At 50.6% G+C, this 17,532-nt stretch overlaps 2 protein-coding genes across 3 annotated transcripts in view; one reads left to right on the top strand and one right to left on the bottom strand.

Annotated features, from left to right (window-relative positions):
• The window catches only part of ATP6V1H (ATPase H+ transporting V1 subunit H), a 67,831-nt gene extending 57,923 nt beyond the window's left edge, over window positions 1-9,908 (bottom strand). The window contains exon 1 of the mRNA XM_072951977.1: window positions 9,888-9,908. The gene's annotated coding sequence lies outside the window, so the exon portion shown is untranslated. The remainder of the gene's footprint in view (window positions 1-9,887) is intronic.
• The window catches only part of RGS20 (regulator of G protein signaling 20), a 40,052-nt gene that overhangs the window by 4,794 nt on the left and 17,726 nt on the right, over window positions 1-17,532 (top strand). Inside the window, exons 2-3 of one of the 2 annotated variants that reach the window (XM_072951983.1) lie at window positions 2,882-2,899; window positions 8,183-8,482. In XM_072951983.1, the coding sequence (XP_072808084.1) occupies window positions 2,882-2,899; window positions 8,183-8,482 (318 nt within the window). Of the gene's footprint in view, window positions 1-2,881; window positions 2,900-8,182; window positions 8,483-9,752; window positions 9,841-17,532 lie in introns of those variants that run through there. The other variant, XM_072951984.1, reaches the window with a different exon arrangement.

The following is a 17,532-nucleotide window of genomic DNA, read 5'->3' as shown; positions in this document are numbered from 1 at the left end:
AAGGAGGCACCTGTTTGGGAGTTGCTGTGATTTAATTAACGAGCCAGGCAGTCCGGTGGGGATGCTGAAGAAGGCTCGCCCGGGGAGGCCGGGGCTCGAGCTCTCTCTGTGGATTCTGCTCTGCGTCTCCACTTTAAGGCAGGGCCAAGGTTTGGGGTTGGGATTGGTGTATGTGTGTGTGTTCATGTGTGTTTGGAGTGGGTTCCCAAGAGGGCCGTGGAGAATGATTACTACCAAAACACAGAGCGTGGAAGCACATACTACACAGTCAGTCTGCATCCAGCCAGTCACCAGCCTCCATTCCCCCACACACCCAAGGTAAACGCTCTGCACTCTTACCAGCTTCTTTGCATTCTATAGAGGTGGCTTATGTGTACGTAAATATGTGCGTGTGCGCGCGCGCACACACACACACACCCCCCCACCTCAATCCTTCTACTAAAGATCAAAGAGGAAATCAGAAAGTCCAGCTTTGCTTAAATTCCTTCAAACTTGTTCTGTTATTTTTCTAGATACGAGTCCTTGGTGAGGTCATTTCATTTTTCTGAGTCTCAGCACAGCTGTCCGTGACCTGGAGCTGAGACCTGCTCGTAGGGTTGCTGTAAGGAATGAACAACACAGCATGTAAGCAAGGTCTGGATCGTAACAGACAGTGTCCCTTTTGTCTTGTTCTCCTTCTGCTGCTCTGACTACTCTTTTTTAACCTCTTTTGCAAGTTCCTCTCCCTTGATTGACTTTGAAATATTGGAAATTCCCTGGGTTTTCAGCCCGGCCCCTTTTCTCACTCAACGCCTCCTCCCGGGCTAGCCTTGGCCACGTCGGTGGCTCTGAGACAGCTGACGGGTGATGGCTCGCTCTCTGTCCTGCAGGCCACACGTGAATGCACGGGTACAAATGTTCTCTCACCATCTACAGTGAAATGTCTCACAGGCACTTCCAAATAACCAGTATGTCTTTACGTCCCCAAACTCTTCTGTGACACTAAAGCTGTACCATCTTCCAACCAGTTTTAAACTAGAAATTCAGAGGCATAACCCTTGACCTTGCTCTTGTCTCCACTTCCCACCCCTAATCAGTCTTCAAGTTTTGTCCACGCCATTCAGAGTTCTCTCTTGATCTGTCTGTTTTGTTATCTCCATTCCTTGTAGCACTTTTCTAGATCAAGTTGCTATCATCTCCCCCCAGATTACTGCAGCACCCTCTTCTCTGGTCATGTCTGCCTCTGACACCAGAAGTCAGAAATCTTAAAACACCAACCTGATCGTGTTAACTCCCTGATTAAATTTTGTCGGTGCTTGCTATTTCAAACTCCTTAAGTGGATTCAATCTTGTTCTCTCTTCCATCTCTTTCTAGGGATCATCCCCAATTCCAATAGCTTTAAATACCATTTTATGTTAATGATTCCTAAATTTACATCTCCTAGACTCCCACTGAGACCTCTACCCTGGGCTTCGGGCTCCTTAGCAACAGCCTATTTGACGTCTCCATTTGAGTAACTCGTAGGCATCTAAAACAAGTGTTTACCATGATTCTCGATTCCGCCCCCCCCCCCCGTGCCTTCCTCATTTCAGCAAGCCACCCACAAGGCAGGAAACTTAGGAATTATCCTTGATGCCCTTTTCCTCAGCCCACACATTCCAGTCCACCCGAAGTCCATTAATCCTCTCCCAAACGTATCTCACATCCGCCCACTTCTATTTTGTTCCCATTGCCTGTCCAAGTCATCATCCTCTCTCACCTGGACCAGTGCAAAGCCTCCTGTTTCACTGCTCCCACGCCTGCCGCCTTCCAACTCTCTCCCATACAAAGCAGTCAAAGGGTCTTTAAAAAATATCAATCAGATGATATCACTCTCTTGCTTAAAACCTGTCAGTGATTCCCACTGCCTTTACAATAAAATCCAAAGTCCTTCCCGTGACTCACTTGCCCTATTCCGTCTACCTGGACACGACGTCCTTCAACACACAAGGGTAGGTCATTTTCTTCCCCACTCACCTTAAATCCAGAGCATCTAGGACATCGCCTGGTACTTAAGAGACAGGTAATAAATGTTTGTTGACAGAATGAATAAGCGAGTGGTTCACAAGATCCCTTGGTCTGAGCCCTGCGTCTGCTCTTCCCTGTCCACTTTCCCGAATCACAATCCCGGTTCCGCTAAGCTCCAGGAGCAGAGAGTGGCAGTGTCTATCCTGCACACACTCTTAGTTGGCGGCAGCACAAGCCAAAGTGAGAGAACCCCAAGAGGCAGAATCAAGAGTGACTAACTCAGCTGGCCTCCTACTGGGGCGGTGTGGGGGGACTCTCTCAGGCTTCTCTTAGCTCACACCTTGAAGAGTTTTGAGTGTCTTTTTTTAATTATTGTAAACCATAAATAGCATGAAATTTACCACTCTGGCCATTTTAAGTGTGCAATTCAGCAGCGTTAATGACATTCACAATGTTGTGGAACCACTGCTACTGTCTATTTCCAGCAGCCCAAACACTATGCTTCCATTAAACAGTAACTCCCCATCACCTCTCCAGCAGCCCCTGTAACCCCTGTTCTGCTTCCTCTCTGTATGTTTGCCTATTTGGGGTATCTCACGTCAATGGCCTCATTCAGTATTTGTCCTTTTGTGTCCAGTTTCTTTCACTGAGCACCCTGTTCTCAAGGCTCATCCGTGCTGTAGCACGTGTCAGAATTCCATTTCTTTTTATGGCTGAATAATACTTGAACTTGGTTTTTTCCCCCTTTTTTTCTTTCTTTCTTTTCTTCTTTTTTTTTTTTTTTTTGGAGGAGGAAGGTAATTAGGTTTCTATTTATTTATTTATTATTTAATGGAGGTGCTGGGGATTGAACCCAAGACCTTGTGCATGCTAGGCACTCACTCTACCACTGAGCTATACCCTCCCCTTCGAGTTTGCTTTCTAATTAATTCATCCAACAAATATTCACTGAGAACTTAGTAAAAGGCCAAGAACTGTTCGAGGCACTACTAATATAGCAAAGAACACAAGAGAACACAACGAAGAAACAAATGAATACATGTGTCGGACAGTAACAGGTGCTATGGAAGGCCAATATTGCAGGAGTAACTGCACAGGAAGAGGAGGTCTTAGAGGCAGGGTGGGACCATTCACCTAGTGCCTTGAGAGCGGTGCAAGGACTTTGGATTTTACTCTGAAAAGAGCAGCCAATGGAAAGTTTGGATTTGCAGAGTGACATAATCTGCCCTACATTTTAAAGGATAATTCTGGGTTCAGTATTGAGACTAGACTATGAGAGAAAATGAGGCAAATGAAGTAAAAATACCAGTTAGGGGCTATTCCAATAGTCCAGGTGAAAGGTGACAAGAACTGTACCAGAGTGTATTAGTCAAGGTTCTCCAAAGAATTAGAACCAATAGGCTATATATGTGATAGGTAGGTAGGTAGATAGATAAGATAGATAGATAGATAGATAGATAGATAGATAGATAGATAGATAGATAGATAGATAGATAAGAGAGAGGTAGGGGGGGGAGAGACAGATTTTAAAGAATTGACTCATGTGATTGTTGGCAAGTCTGAAATCTTTAGGGCAAGCCAGCCCTGCAGACTGGAAATTCAGGGAAGAGTTGATGCTTCAGTCTTGTTCTGAAATCCACAGGGCAGCCCAAGCAGGCTGGAAACTCAGTCTTGTCGCCAAATTCCTTCTGAGGGAAATTCTGTTCCATGCCTCTTCCTACATGCTGGGGGTTTACTGGTGGTCTTTTGGGTTCCTTTGCCTGTAGATGCATCACCTTCATCTCTGCCTTCATGTTCACATGGCGTTCTCCCCGTGGACATGTCTGTGTCCAAACTTTCCCCTTTCATAAGGACACCAGTCATACTGGAGGGGCTCATCCTCCTCCAGCAAAACCTCACTGAATTACATCTGCAACAACCCTGTTTCCAAATAAGGCAATGTTCTGGCATATTGGCAGTTAGGACTTCAGCATACAGTTTGGGGAGACCCAATTCAGACTATAACACAGAGTAACAGTTGTGTTATGAGGCTATGAGAAGCAGTTGGATTTGACTGAAGAGCATGAAAGAGAAAAGTCAAGGAGACGCCAGCATTTGACGAATTAAAAGAATCAGTGGGGAGGGTATAGCTCAGTGGTAGAGCACATGTTTAGCATGCATGAGGTCCTGGGTTCAATCCCCAGTACCTCCATTAAAATAAATAAATAAATAAATAAATAAATAAATAAATAAATAAATAAAGACTTAATTACCTCCCCCAAAAAATTAGAAAAGAAAAAAGTAAAAAAAAAATTTTAATCAAGTTTACTGAGATGGTGAAGACTTCAGGAAGAGAAAGTTTGGAGGAGGAAATCAAGAGTTCACTTTAGGATATATTCAAAGAAATATATGGATATATTCAAATAAAGACCCATGTCCTATCTGAAGCTCCTCACTTGATTTGCAAAACTGGCAGGGAGGCGGAAGGCCCAACTGCTTCTGCAAGAACAAAGCTGACAGAGTCTGGGAGCCTGAGAGTGTTTCTCTTCCCCAGGCAAACACGTCTCCCAGGCAGCCCTTATTTCTGGTCCCCTCCACTTCTGTTCATAGCCCGCCTTCCTCAGCCATTGCTCCAGCATTCAGCGCCTCCTTATGACACCTCCACATAGGTCCCAGGCACAAGTCCACTTACAAAGTTATTCAAAGAAAGGATGAAGTCAGAACCAGCTATGAGCTGCAGAGGTATTCATTGTAACAAACTGTACTTTTGCAAGGAACGTTGAGATTTTAAGTGAACCTTGACAGAAACATGTTTAACAGTTTGGTTGGCCTCAAATTAAGAGTAACCCGTGACTCTGGAATCTACGGTCTATCTGTCTCATTTATGGTCGCTTCCCAATCTGCATGATTTATAGTCAGCACAAGCAAAGATGTGCCTTTATAGTTTTCAGTCACTCTCTATTAGATTCTTAGGGCCAAGTGGAAAAATGACTTCTCCAAATAACAGAAAATTAAAATGTATAATACAACTAAATCACAGCAAAACAGAGTTCTTAAAAATAAAGTTCAGGAAAATAGGTCATCTCTTAAAAGTAAATCTAACTTTAAATTCCATCCTAACTGTAATTTTAATTCTAAAGGCTCTCAGAAAGTTTTGGTCCAAAAGTAGGCTAATTCTGCCATGGGTGTTTCCTTTATGAAATGGTACTATTTCAGCGTGAACGAAAATTTTCAATTTGCTTTTTAAAGGGGTGAGACTGTTTATACTGAGTAAGGCTGTGGTGATGTTCTCCTCTGCGAGGTTCAGTAACCAGCGTGATTCATTAGGGAAGTGGATACGCAGAACAAGATGCTCCCTAAGTCTTCTGGATCCCTAAGGAGCAGTGCTTTCAGGAATCCAGATTCCAAGATGATTCCATTTGGTGGCGCATGTTTTGAACCCCTCAGACTGTCATCTAGAAGCTGGCTTAAAAGGAAGACAGGACTGTCTGGAAGATCAGCACCATTAGCAGCGGAAGGTCTCTCCTCAGATAACTTTTCTCGGGTCGGATTTTGTGGCTACACTGATACCCCGTTCTCTGTCCTTGCCGGGACGACCCAAGGAAGTGGACGGATGTCAGCATCCTGCAGCTGTCACGCTTCACACCTCCGCTAGTTGGAGAAGCCGTGGGTCCCTCGGCAGATGGGAGCCAAAACTGAGGAGGAAAAAGACCACGCCAGGAAAGAGGGAAGAGGGAGTGTCTCAGGAGAAGCACAGGAGCCGGGCTTCGCGTTTCTGGGGCAGAGTGCAGGGCTTTTCTTCTGCCTGAACGTTTCCGCTGCTTCCCTGACAAGCGGCTCTGTCTGGAAGCACAGGACCGGAGCGGAATGCCTAATGAAGCGTGCGGAGAAAGGGGCGCCCAGTGACTTGGTAAGAAGGGCCGGGGCGGGAGGAGAAGAGGAGCGTCAGGTTACAGGTTCACGCCTTATCAAAAAAAATTTGAAAATCCGAGCTGGAGACGCAAATTCTGGGGCCCATGGAAGGCCAGTGGAGCGACCTCTGGCCCCGGCAGCCGGAGTGCATCGCAGAGGCGTCTGCGGCTCGCTTTCTGCGTTCTGCGCTTTGTTCCAGCTCTGGCCTGAAGCCGTTCGGGAAGGCGGGGAGTGGGCTGGCCAAGCTCCGACTCTCCGGGGACCGGCCGGTTTTCTCTTGACTTCCTTAGCATAGGGTCCTTCCGGCCCGGTGCCCGCGTCCACTAAGGTGCCTGCGGCCACTGGCATCGCGCGGGAGCAGAGGCTGCGGCTGGCCCGCGCACCCCCGTGCGCACCGGTTTAGCGGCGACCCTCGCAGGACCAGTCGCGCCGCTGAGGCCGAGCCCCGACTCCATCCCCGGCCCAGGGGCTCGTCCCCTACCGCCCTCCCTGCGAGACCGACGCTGGGCACCAGGACCGGCTCTGAGCATCTTCAGAGTTGCTCATCTCCCCCTTCGAGTGAGCTGTTGGAGCTTCTCCAGAAGCCTCCCGGGTTTCCAGCTCCAACCCCTAAAACAAACGCCTTTCCAGAAAGCGAGGGAAGGAAGAGAGCATCTGCACGCAGAAAATGAAAATACTAGAACGACCCCGTTCTCTAGGAAAAGGTAATGAGGGGAAGAGAAACTGTGTGAACTTACTCGGAAATGCAAACCAAGCTCCACTCTCGCCGGGCGCATACAAACGACCGGAGGACGAATCGGCCAACGCGCTCGGCGACTTCCCAGAAAGGGCCTCATGAATGAAAATGGGTTGCTAGGCTCCTCGCTTCCTCCCAACACCCGCTTCCCACAAGATTTCCACCGCCGAAAGAAAGCAGGCCGGGCCTGGCAACTGCAGAGCCGGGGAACCGCGCCAAGCCCGCAAGGCCGCCCGCGGCCGTCTCCCGCCTTCAGGACCCTGGAGAGCGGCCGCTGCGCCCTTGGGACCCGCGGCCGCTGCGCGCCTCGCCCCCTCCCACGCCTCACCGCCTTGTCACTTGCATTCGCTGCTTCCCGCCTCCACCTTCACTTTTCTTGGCAACCTCCACTCTTGTTTTTCACAAACAGATTAAACCGTCTTTTTGTTTTGCTCGAGGGGGCCGTTGGTTGGCTGTGTTAGGTTCCGGTTTGTAATTTCACTACATATTAGGTTGACCGAGAAACCTTGAGAGTTCCAAAACGAGAGCCCGAACAAGGCAGGTGACCTTAAAAGCCACTGAGTTCAGTCCCTTGACTCCGTAAATGAATCAAACTCAAAGGATAAAGAGAATTTCCCAAGGTAGGCTGTCAAATTCGTTGCCAGGCTGAGTCCAGAGCCCTGAGCCTCTGACTTCTAAATTAATGCTTCCCTGTACTTCCCAAGAAAATAGTAATTTTGTCTTCACCAAGGCCGCTTAGATCCCCTAAGCAACAAGTGGAGGGTGGAAAGGCCTGTGTTCAGAGAAATAGATGGACACATGGAATGCAGAAAGGGGGACCACAGAGTGTGCACTTAAGTCCTTCCTGGTCTCCCCTGCATCCAGCACAACAAAAGTCAAACCACCAGTTCCTTTTCCACCAGTCCGAGGATCCCACAGCCTTCTGCCAGTGTCCAAGCGTCCCCCGGACACCTGTCACAAGGACACAGTAACCATGTCCAGCTGTGCCTTTGGTGGTAGAGCTCTAGGCACTTTGGAAGGTGGGAAAGGACAGGCGGAAAGAGGCAGGCCGAGAGGAGGAAGAGGCAAAGCAAAGTGTCCCAGAAGTAAACCAGATTTTCATCCAAATTCTCAAGAACCAAGACAGGTGACACAGGCGCTCCTTTACACCACACCTCACATTTAACATGCCAAAGAATTCCCTGAGAATGTTAGCATTCCGATTCTGATGCTGTAGGTCACGAGAGGGTCTGAGACTCTGCGCGTCTAACAGGCTCCTGGGTTTTACCCACGCCCCTGGTCCAAGGACCACACTTTTGAGTAGCACAGAGTTAGAGGGGGTGAGGGAAGAAAGGGAGGAAGGGGGAGAGGGAGGAAAGAGAGAAGAGGGGAGAACCAGAGCAAAGGCCTTTCCTTTAGCTCTCACTGACCTTCTTCTGCAGTCCCAAAGTAATGCTTCAAAACGCCGCAGTGAATAGCACTCGAGACCCCTTTACTTCAGCCTGTAGCCAGATCCAACAGTGACGGTGTGCTGGTTTTGTCTCTTTCCTCCCCTGCCTCTCGCCTTTCCCGCCGTCGGCCCTGCACAGCTCCCAGGCTCGCCCGCTGCCCCGAAGCTGCTCAGCCTCCTTTCTGGCACGCTCTCCGGCTTCGCGCGCTTCTTCTCGCACCTTCTCCAGCCACCCCCTCCTGAAGCTCCCCAGTGGCGCCGGGACTTCTCCCTCCTGCTTCCCGCCCTGCCGGGCGCTGGGCTCTCGCGGGAGCACGAGGAGCGGCGGGGCCGCCTCTCGCTCCTGCTCAGGGCAGCTCTGGCCCTGCCCGGCCGACCCCCTGGGGGACGCCTGCCCCGGCAAGAGGACGCCAGCGCTGCGCAGAGTTGGCCCATGCCCGTGAGTACTGTGGTCTCCACCACGTCCCATCTCCGGCCTCCTCCGGCCTCCAGCACCCGGGGTTCCTCCCTTCTCCACGCTGGGCCAGTAGGGGCTCCAGCCAGCAAGGGGCGCGGTGGGGGCGGAGGGGCGGACAGGAAGGTGGAGACTGAGCTGAGCACGTTCAAGGAGACGGAGGCCCGCCTGACACCCCCTCCCCCCAGGAGACCCCTGAAGCTACTTTTCCCAGGCCACTTCCTTCCAGGGTCAGTGGAAGAGGGAGGGCGCCCCCGCCCTCCCTCAGGCTGCTTCTCGAACTCTCGCTCGCTACACATGGCTCTCCTCCCCCTTCTCCAAGTCTCCCCGGGACGAGCCTCCACCCCCTCCTCGCGCTCCCACTCCCCAGCCCTCAGACACTGCGGGCTTGGGAGGTCGGGGAGGAAATGACGTGATGTTATTTTAGTGTCAGGTCAGTTTCCAGCCTCAGTTTAGCCCCTGGAGCTCAGGCGCAAGACCCCTGCGGTCTGACTGCGTTTGGCTCCCGCGGGCACACCGTGGCCAGGGACACGCGGCAGAGCTGGGCGGCGGGTCTTCCCCTTGCCCCCACTCCGGGGTCGGGAGTTAGCCACTTCTGCCACACAGCCCGGAGGGACTTCGGCTCAGGCTGGCCAGGAGAGGGCGAGAAGCCCCTTTCTAGAGCGGGGCCCCGGAGGCGGAGGCTGCAGCCGGGTGGGCGGGGCAGAGCTGGGAGAAGCACCCTGCGGAAAGGGAGAAGAGGGGATCTGCCCTCCAGAGGCGGACAGTTCAGGGCCAGACTCCCCGGGAACCAGCACACTGCGCGGCGCACCCCCGCACACACACCGGCCCCTCCCTCCGCCCGCTTCATTCACCAGGTCCCAGCACGCTTCCCCGCCCGCTAGAGTCTCGCTCGGCCCCCACGCGCCCTAGCAAAGGGACAGCAGAGGGGGCTCTGCGGCGCCCGCACTATCGTACTTCCCAACCTGGGCTGGAAAAGGGGACTACTGCCCCGGCGTGGACTGGGTCCTGCGCGAGGCCTCCGGCGACACCCCCCCAGCCCCCGCCGCAGAGGAGCGCGCCGCCGCGGGAGGGAGGGGAGCCCCTGGGATCGCCCAGCCGGGGAGGGGGGAGTGAGGGGCGGGGAGAGGCAGAGCGGAGGGAGGGAGACGGGGAGAGAAGAGGGCGACAGGAAAGACCAGAGTCAGAGGAAGGGGGAAGCCAGAGAGAGTGATCGCGGGCGTAGTAAGGGCAGCGCTGAGTATTAGAACAAAAATCGGGCCCTCGCGGGACGCATGCGCACGGCTCACGGAGGCGAGCGGGCCGCAGCTCCTCCTCGGGCTCGCCGGCTGGGCTGTGGAACCGTGAGTACCCGGCTTCCTCAACGCCCCCTTCTCCCTCCCGGACTCACCCCAAGGCCTCGGGCCAGGAGGTGGTCGGGGCCGAGGGGGGCGCGCACGCTGGGCAGGACCCGGCGCTCTCGCTGTCTCCGCTGTGGCCGCCCCCTCCGCCCGTCCAGCCCCTACCGTAGTCAGTGCGTCGGGTGTGCGGGGCTTAGGGTGTGACCGCGTCTGAAGGGGGGTCCGCCCGGGCGTTCCCACGACCTTTGTGACCGGGCGTCTGCGAGCCGGTGGGCGTGCTGACACCCGGAGGGGATCTGGGAAACTCCCGGCGCCGGAGGCGGGCAGTTGAGCGCAGGTGGGAAGGAAGCGGAGACCTTCCCGGAACCGCGCAACCTCCCTTCGGGAGACGCGCCACTCCGGCGGGGACCCAGGAGCCGGGCGCGAAGCCGGCCCCCGCCACAGACCCCGGAGGGTCTGACGCGGTGTCGACACTGATGCTCCGAAAACCGGATGAGCAGAACTGTCCCCACCCCCTGCCGGCGCCAAGGAGGTTGATGCGGGCGTCGCGGGTATTTTTCTTGAAGGAACCGGCGATTGAGTGTTCCGCGCTCTGGCGGCGGCGCTCCGAAGTTGGAACGAGTCTGGCGCTCGGGCTGCGGAGACTGCAGGGGGCCGGGGGCGGCCGGGGGACCTCCGGGGCGGCGGCGCGCGGCCGCGGGGTGGGCTCTGGGGGTCGGTAGGCGCGGTGATCCCCCCAACTGTAGGGAGCCGGAGGGGGAGGGGGCCCGGGCGGGCGGGGCTCGTGCGCCCGCGGCCCGGCGGCGTTGAGGGGCATTGGGGGAAGGGATGAAGGGAGACAGCGCACGGGGACCGGAGTGGCTTGCGGGCCTCTGGGCCTCGCCGGCGTCCGAGGAAAGCCCGGAGGGGGGCGTCCAGGTCCCGGAGCGAGCCTGGCGGCGGACGCGGCGGTGGAGGACGCTCGAGGCGGGCGAGAGGGGGCGGACAGGGCGGAGGAGTGCGCGCGTGGGCAGAACTTCTGTCCCGGAGGAGCGCGCGCTGGAAGGGAACTCTCCCCCACTTCCCCTCCTCCCGAGATCCGGCTGCGGCCGAGCGCTCTTTGTCCGCCCCCACCGGGCCGATTGGCTGGAGCGCGCCGGGTGCCCCAACCCGAATCGGTGCCTGCGGCGCGGGCGCAACGCCTCTCGCCCCCGGGGCAGCACAAGCAGGCGCTCGCCGGCGGGGGCTCCAGTTGCCCCCGGCGTGCGGGGAGCTTCCTCACCACCTCCTGTGACCCTCCGGGGTCAGCCCCTGTCCTCTGCAGCGCCGGTCGCAGTGTCCCTGCGTAGCTTGGTTTCATTTCACTTCTGGTGGTTCCAGGTTGTGCAATTGGCTAAACAAGGGTCCGAGTTCACGAAACAGCCTGACTTACTCCCTAGACTTGGCAAAGGAGGTTTGTGATGAGAGGAGTCTATCTGCAAACTTTTTTTTCCTTCTTACAACCTAATTTTCTACTGGGCCGCATCCTGTTAACTTCTGCTCATTAAGTGGCATCTTTTGTGCATTAAGTGGCATCACGTATCAGTAATGCTTATAAGGGGCAACGTTGCCTAATGGATAAGAATCCTGGACTCTGTAACTGTCTGAATTCAAATCCCAGCATAGCTGTGTGACCTCAGGCAAGTTACTTAACCTCTCGGACGGAGCCTTAGTTTTATTGTCTGTAAAGTGAGGATAAGAAAAGTACCTACATCACAGGCTGGCTGCGTGCATTCAGTAAATGAATGCAGTGGAGCTCTGACACATACCAGATGAAAGGTGGTATTACTATTTTCATTATATGGATGCTAAACTGTCTACGCAGACCTCAGAATATAACAAGATCAGGAACGAACTGTGTATTTTGCTTGTTGTTAAGAGTATACATAATGAAATAGAAGATGTCCGTCAAAATGTAAAAACAGAAAACGTTCTCTATGTCAGTATCTAAATGTAAAAACATTTCTACACCACCTGGAGCCTTTTATCTCAAATAAGTATGAAATATTTACATACAAGCTTCAAGCAGAATTTTAAGAAAATAATCTCTAGCCTTCAAAATGCTTCACTTTGTAAAAGAGACACACATTAAAAATAGGTATTAGGTCATCGTACATACAGAAAATCCCATGTCTGCATGAAAATATTGCACTGAGTCAAGTTTAAGAGACCGGGAACTTACCTTGTAAGCTAGAAATGCTAACTTCTCTAAGACCATTGTAAGCATTTTGGCCACAATACCCTTGCTATCAAGCACATAGAATGATAAAAGTCTTTACTTACTTACCTCCTTCACTTTACAGGTGAAGAAGGATTCAGAGAGGTTAAGGACTTGGGTCAGATATCTCGAGGTAAACAGAGGCCAAAATGGGATTAGAATTAGTCCTGACTCGCCGCCCGGGGCTCTTGCACACCACACAGGATTTCCTGCTCACTACAGATTTATGAACGCTTAACAGATAGGAAACCAGAAGGTATTATATAAAGAAAAATATACAAGCATCCGTTCTCTCCAGCACCAGGAAGAACGGGTGGTAATGTGGCCACTGCTGGCCCACAACTTTATCCTAATGTCCCTCACATCCGAAAATGACCACCTGGCTTGCTTGAGGGAAGGGAAGGTCACAGGTGGGGCCAGAGGCAGAGCCAGAGTTAGAATTTAAGGTCCCACCTTTGGCTGTGTATTCTCTTAACCCCTTTTGACAGTTTTAAACTAGAAATCACTTTTGAGCTGCTCTTAAATTTTCAAAAATCTTCCTGCTGGCTTTGAAGGTCTCACACAGCTTTTTAGGAAATTCTTTCAAGAGTACATTCAAGGAGATTTTATTGTTCCAGATTTTGTAAACAAGCAAGAGTGAAAAAGGAAAAAAAAAAAAGAAAAGCTTTCTTTTTTTAATGCAATTGCTAGGTGACTGGTTTCAATGCAGACCCTTGAAGATGAATTCCTAAAGTCGTCCTGTTGTTTCATATCTGCACGTGGCCATCTAATAATGTTCACCTTCCACAGACAGATGCAGCTGGGGGTTAAGAGGTCCAGCCCTCACATAAGCAGCTTAGGAGTTACAGGACGGAGCCTTTCAAGCCTGCGGCTGGCCTTGCAAAGTTGTTTACAGGAGTGATGTGTCTTCCAGGGAAGGCGCCTCCAGGAACTGTGCCGGCCTCTCTGAAGGAGGAAACCATGGTTCTCTCCATGGATATCTCCCTCTTGGTTTTGCACCTCTCCCAATCCCTAACCCATGTTCTCAGTCAGAAATCCAGGGCACTGAGCAGCGAGTGACTTTGTAGCACACTCCCAAGCCAGTTGAGCAGAACTGAGTTTTGAAATCGCATGTGTCCATCAGGTCTCATTATGATAACAATGCGAATCACTCTGCAGCTGGGAATATTGCCGCTTGGTTTTCTGTGCACCACCGGGTGACTCACACTCGGAGCCTCCGTCCACATACACGTAGTGTCAGTCAGCAGCTAATAGGGTCCACGCTGAGTCGGCCTGGCATTTACAGTGAGGCACTCACGACCTGGCACCATCTCAGTTGGCCCCTGAATGTTACCTTAAGCAACCAGTTCAAGAGTCTAGACAACACTGCACCGAGTGAGCGAGTTCACCGTACAAGTGAATGGGCTTCCGTAGCAGCCATTCACGGTGGAGTCTGTGACTGGGTGCTTAAGGTGATATTCCTGGGTCATGAACTCACAGAATCCGGCTGATTAGATTCTAGCCATTTGCATGGGGAGTTGTTTGTGAAATACGTGTAATATGCTCCACTGACCGGCAGTGATATTTTACTGGAGTTACTTCAGTTACAACCAGTTGACCTTTCTGATTTGGGAAGGCTCAGTTTTTAGATATTAATTAATTTTGCCCTGACTTGTAAAATCCTTTTTAAGTACAAATTAGTGTTTGAAATTTAGACAAGAGCATCTCATGCAAAGTGACCCAGCAGTTGGACTTCCTGAGGTCGTGGGCTGTACCACGTGCACCTCAGCCAAACAGAGAAGCAGAGGAAACCTCTTGTCCTCTGGTTTGTCTCTGTCTGTGCCTCGACACCCCTGATGCAAACTGAACTGTGTTTGCTCCAAAACCAGAACACAAGTTTGTGGTGCCTGTCATTCTAAGGCTGCAACAGCCAGCACTTCCAGCCCTTCTGGGGCTGTCTGGCTAGATCAACACAGGCTTGTACAGCTGTTCCATTTATGCAAGAGAGTGGAAAGAATTGTGCAACCCACACCTTACCCAACCCTTGCAAATGACTTCTAAGTCTCAGGGTGGGGTGATAATGAGATTTAAGGGACCAGTAGATTTCTTTTCTTTCCTACTTTTTTGATTTCTTAATTTGTGTAAAAGTGTTGTTGATAATTAATGGCAAGGAGTTATTACCTGTGAAATCAAGATCAGACTGTTTAAAAAAAAGTACACGTGTATTTCTCTCTCTCACTGTGTCCTGGTGGATGCAAGAGAGTCCCAGATGTGTGCATTTCCCCCATACCTTTATTGTGTTTCTACAAATAGCCATTTCCTGTGATAACCAGGATGCTAGTTCACGCATCTCCTGCTGCATAGAAAGGAATAGATGCTGCTTTGCATTTCATGGGGACTGCAGATCAAGAGTTCATTTCTTCCTGGCTTGATGCAGTTCCTGGCAAATTCAGGTCATTGTACTCTTTGATAAATTAGACAATTTGTAAAATGGAAACAAAAGTTCATATACATTTGCTGAATTTCAGTGAGGAGCTATAGCTGCTTTGTGAGAGTCTTGATTTCTTTTAACTTTGTTTATTTGTCATAACTTAAAGAGGGCGCATTTTAAGTGTGCAGTTTAATAAACTTAACGCAAGTGCACCGTCATGTCGTCATTATCTGGGTGAGGATTTCTCTGCCTCAGCACTGTGGACCTTTGGGGTTGAGCACCTCCTTGCAGGGGCCGAGCTCTCCACTGCAGGATGTTTAGTAACCAGCCTGCTCTCTACCCGCCCAATGCCAGGAGCACCCTCCCTGGAAGTGACACCCCAAAAACGTCTCCAGGCACTGCCCGATATTTCCTCGGGGCTCACCGCTGATCAAGATGCCGGCTGTTTTCAGCCTGTATCCACAAGACCCCCTCTAGCTCCCTCCTGCTCAGTTCTTCCAGAGGTAACCACTCTTGTAAGTGGCTGTAAGTTCCCAAATCACATCTTAGTTGTGCCTGTTTGGGAACCTCTTGTACAATTACCCAGTCCGTGTTCTTCGCATCTGGTTCTCTCGCTCAGCGTTCTGTTTTTGAGATCCGTGCGCGGTTGCTGCATCTGTAGCTACTTCATGCAGTGTCCCTTCGTGTGACTGCACCATAGCCGTCTCCATTCCGTTCTTGAAGGACACCCAGTGTGGGTGTATGCTGCTATGAACATTCTGATTCAGGTCTTTTGACAGACGTAAGCCCCTATGTCCGCTGGATGCTCAGGAATGAAGCTGCTGGGCAATAGATCCAGTAAATATTTAGCTTTGTTGGATGCTGTCAGTTTTTCGAAGTGCTTTACACTCCGAACCAATTCACACCCCTACCAGCAACATGTGCGTTGCTTCACATCCTCACGAGCACTTAGTATTGTCCACGGATTACATTGTAGTTGTTCTGGTGGCTGCAGAGGTGTGCCATTGTGGTTGTAATTTGTGGTTCCCTGATTACTAATGATACGGTGAGCACTTTTTTTTTATACATTTTTTTCTACATTTTTGTATCTTCTATTGTAAACTGCTTCTACAAGTTTTGGCCTATTTTTCTATTGTATTGTCTGTCTTTTTCTTATTGATCTGTAAGAGTTCTTTATATATTCTGGATATAAGTTACTGTCAAAATGTGTGTGTGTGTGTCTGTCTCTGTGTGTGTGTGTGTGTGTATGTGTGTGTGTGTGTGTGTGTGTGGCAAATCCAAGTCTGTGTCTTGCCTTTCCAGTTTCTTTCCATTGTCTTTTGACTTTGATAGTTTCTGTTGGAAAGTCATGCTTCTATGAAAGCAAATGTCTTCTCCCTCTGGATGATTTAAAATTTTTCTCTTTGTTTTTCACTCTCCGCAGGTGTGAATATAATGTCCCTGAGTTTGTCCTGCTTTGGGTTCATTGGGCTTCTTGTATCTGTGGGTTGATTTTTTTTTAGTTTTTGTCAGGAGAAGGAAGGATTTATGGTTTCTTGCCACAAGCAAGGAGAACACAGGGGATCTTTCCCAAAGCGGTGTCTCCTGTGGATTGAGCTTCAGCTCATCAGCTTCAGAAATTTTCATTTAATGTCTCTTCAGATGTCACTTCTTAACTGTTTTCTCTCTTTCTCTCCCACGTTTGAGATGTAAATCATACACATTTTAGACTTTTTCCTTTTTTCCCTCCTGTCTTTTCTTCTCTCCTATGGTTTGTCCATTTTCTCTCTCATTCCTTCAGCTTGAATACTGTCTTTTAACCGTGTTGGAGTTCACTTAATCTGTCTGCTCCTGTGCCAAGGCTTCTGCCAAATCATCTCATGATTGTTAATTTCAAAAACTGTTTTATTCTAAATGCAGTATGTCTGTTTGATGCTTGTTAATACATTTACATTCTCTGATGAAATTCTCCATCTTCCCTCATCAGTTTTTCCATCTAATTCTAATCTACTGAGTCCAATGTTGACATTCGGGAGGAGCTTCTATCTGGTGTTTGTTTTTCATCATTGGTCATGTTTTTCTGTCTCTTCACATATCTGGCACTTTTCGTTGTATGTAGACATCGTATATAAAGAAACTGTAAGCGGAGATGATATCTTCCACCAGCAAGGAACCTTCCTTGGAGGGCTTTCCTCTGCGAGGATAAGGGGCTGATCGTGTCAGGCCTAAAAGGAAGTGAAATGGGTTGGGGCTGGTTGCAGTTTTGCTGAGACTTAGGTACCCTTGGTTTTTCCCACTCTTCAGGTGTTTCCTCCTGGGCGTTGGATTTAGAACCTAACAGGTTTGTCTCCTCACTCAGTCCTGAAAGACTGAGACTCAGTCTCACCATCAGAGGCTCTGAGCGTCTTTCTCTCCCCATCTTCCACATGTGGTAACTGATGTGAGGAGGCCAGCTGTGTGTCTGAGGAAGACCTGGTTTTTGAAGGGAGACTTGTCCTCCCACGTGAGACCCTAGAGTCCCATGCCCAGGGCCCACCCCTCCTTCGGGGAAGAAGACCCTTGTGACAGCCCGTGCCCTGGTGACACTTCAGGTAATTCAGCCCTTCTGCCTCCACAGCTGTCCGATGTCTTTAGAAATGGGACTTCACTTACTCCTCTGACATTCTTAGTTGCTGCTCAGGAACCGTGGTCTGCCCTGACCTATTACCATTTTTCTTGGAGACATTTTTCTTAAATTAAGTTTCTTTTTCTTCTGTCTTGGGAGCACATTTTTCCCTTTCTATTACATCATTTGTCTCCAATGCAGTTTAGAAGACTCACGTTAAACATTTTGCTGTGCGAATTTGAAATATAATACCTGTTTTTTGAGTTTTAAAATGTTAGAAGGGAACGAAGTGCATTGTTTTCCCTGCAGTGCTTTACGCTCCGCGCTGCGGTGCTGCGGTGTAAGACGCACCAGCGCTGGGGCGAAAGAGATCTGGGTTTGAGTTGTGACTTTGCGCACTAGTTCTGGGAGCCTCTACTTCCAAATGTACCCAACGGGGGTGATTACACTTACTTTATAGCAAGA

Source organism: Vicugna pacos, chromosome 29, assembly GCF_048564905.1.
Source record: "Vicugna pacos chromosome 29, VicPac4, whole genome shotgun sequence".
Classification (NCBI taxonomy): domain Eukaryota; kingdom Metazoa; phylum Chordata; class Mammalia; order Artiodactyla; family Camelidae; genus Vicugna; species Vicugna pacos.
This window is presented reverse-complemented; position numbering and strand designations above follow the sequence as displayed.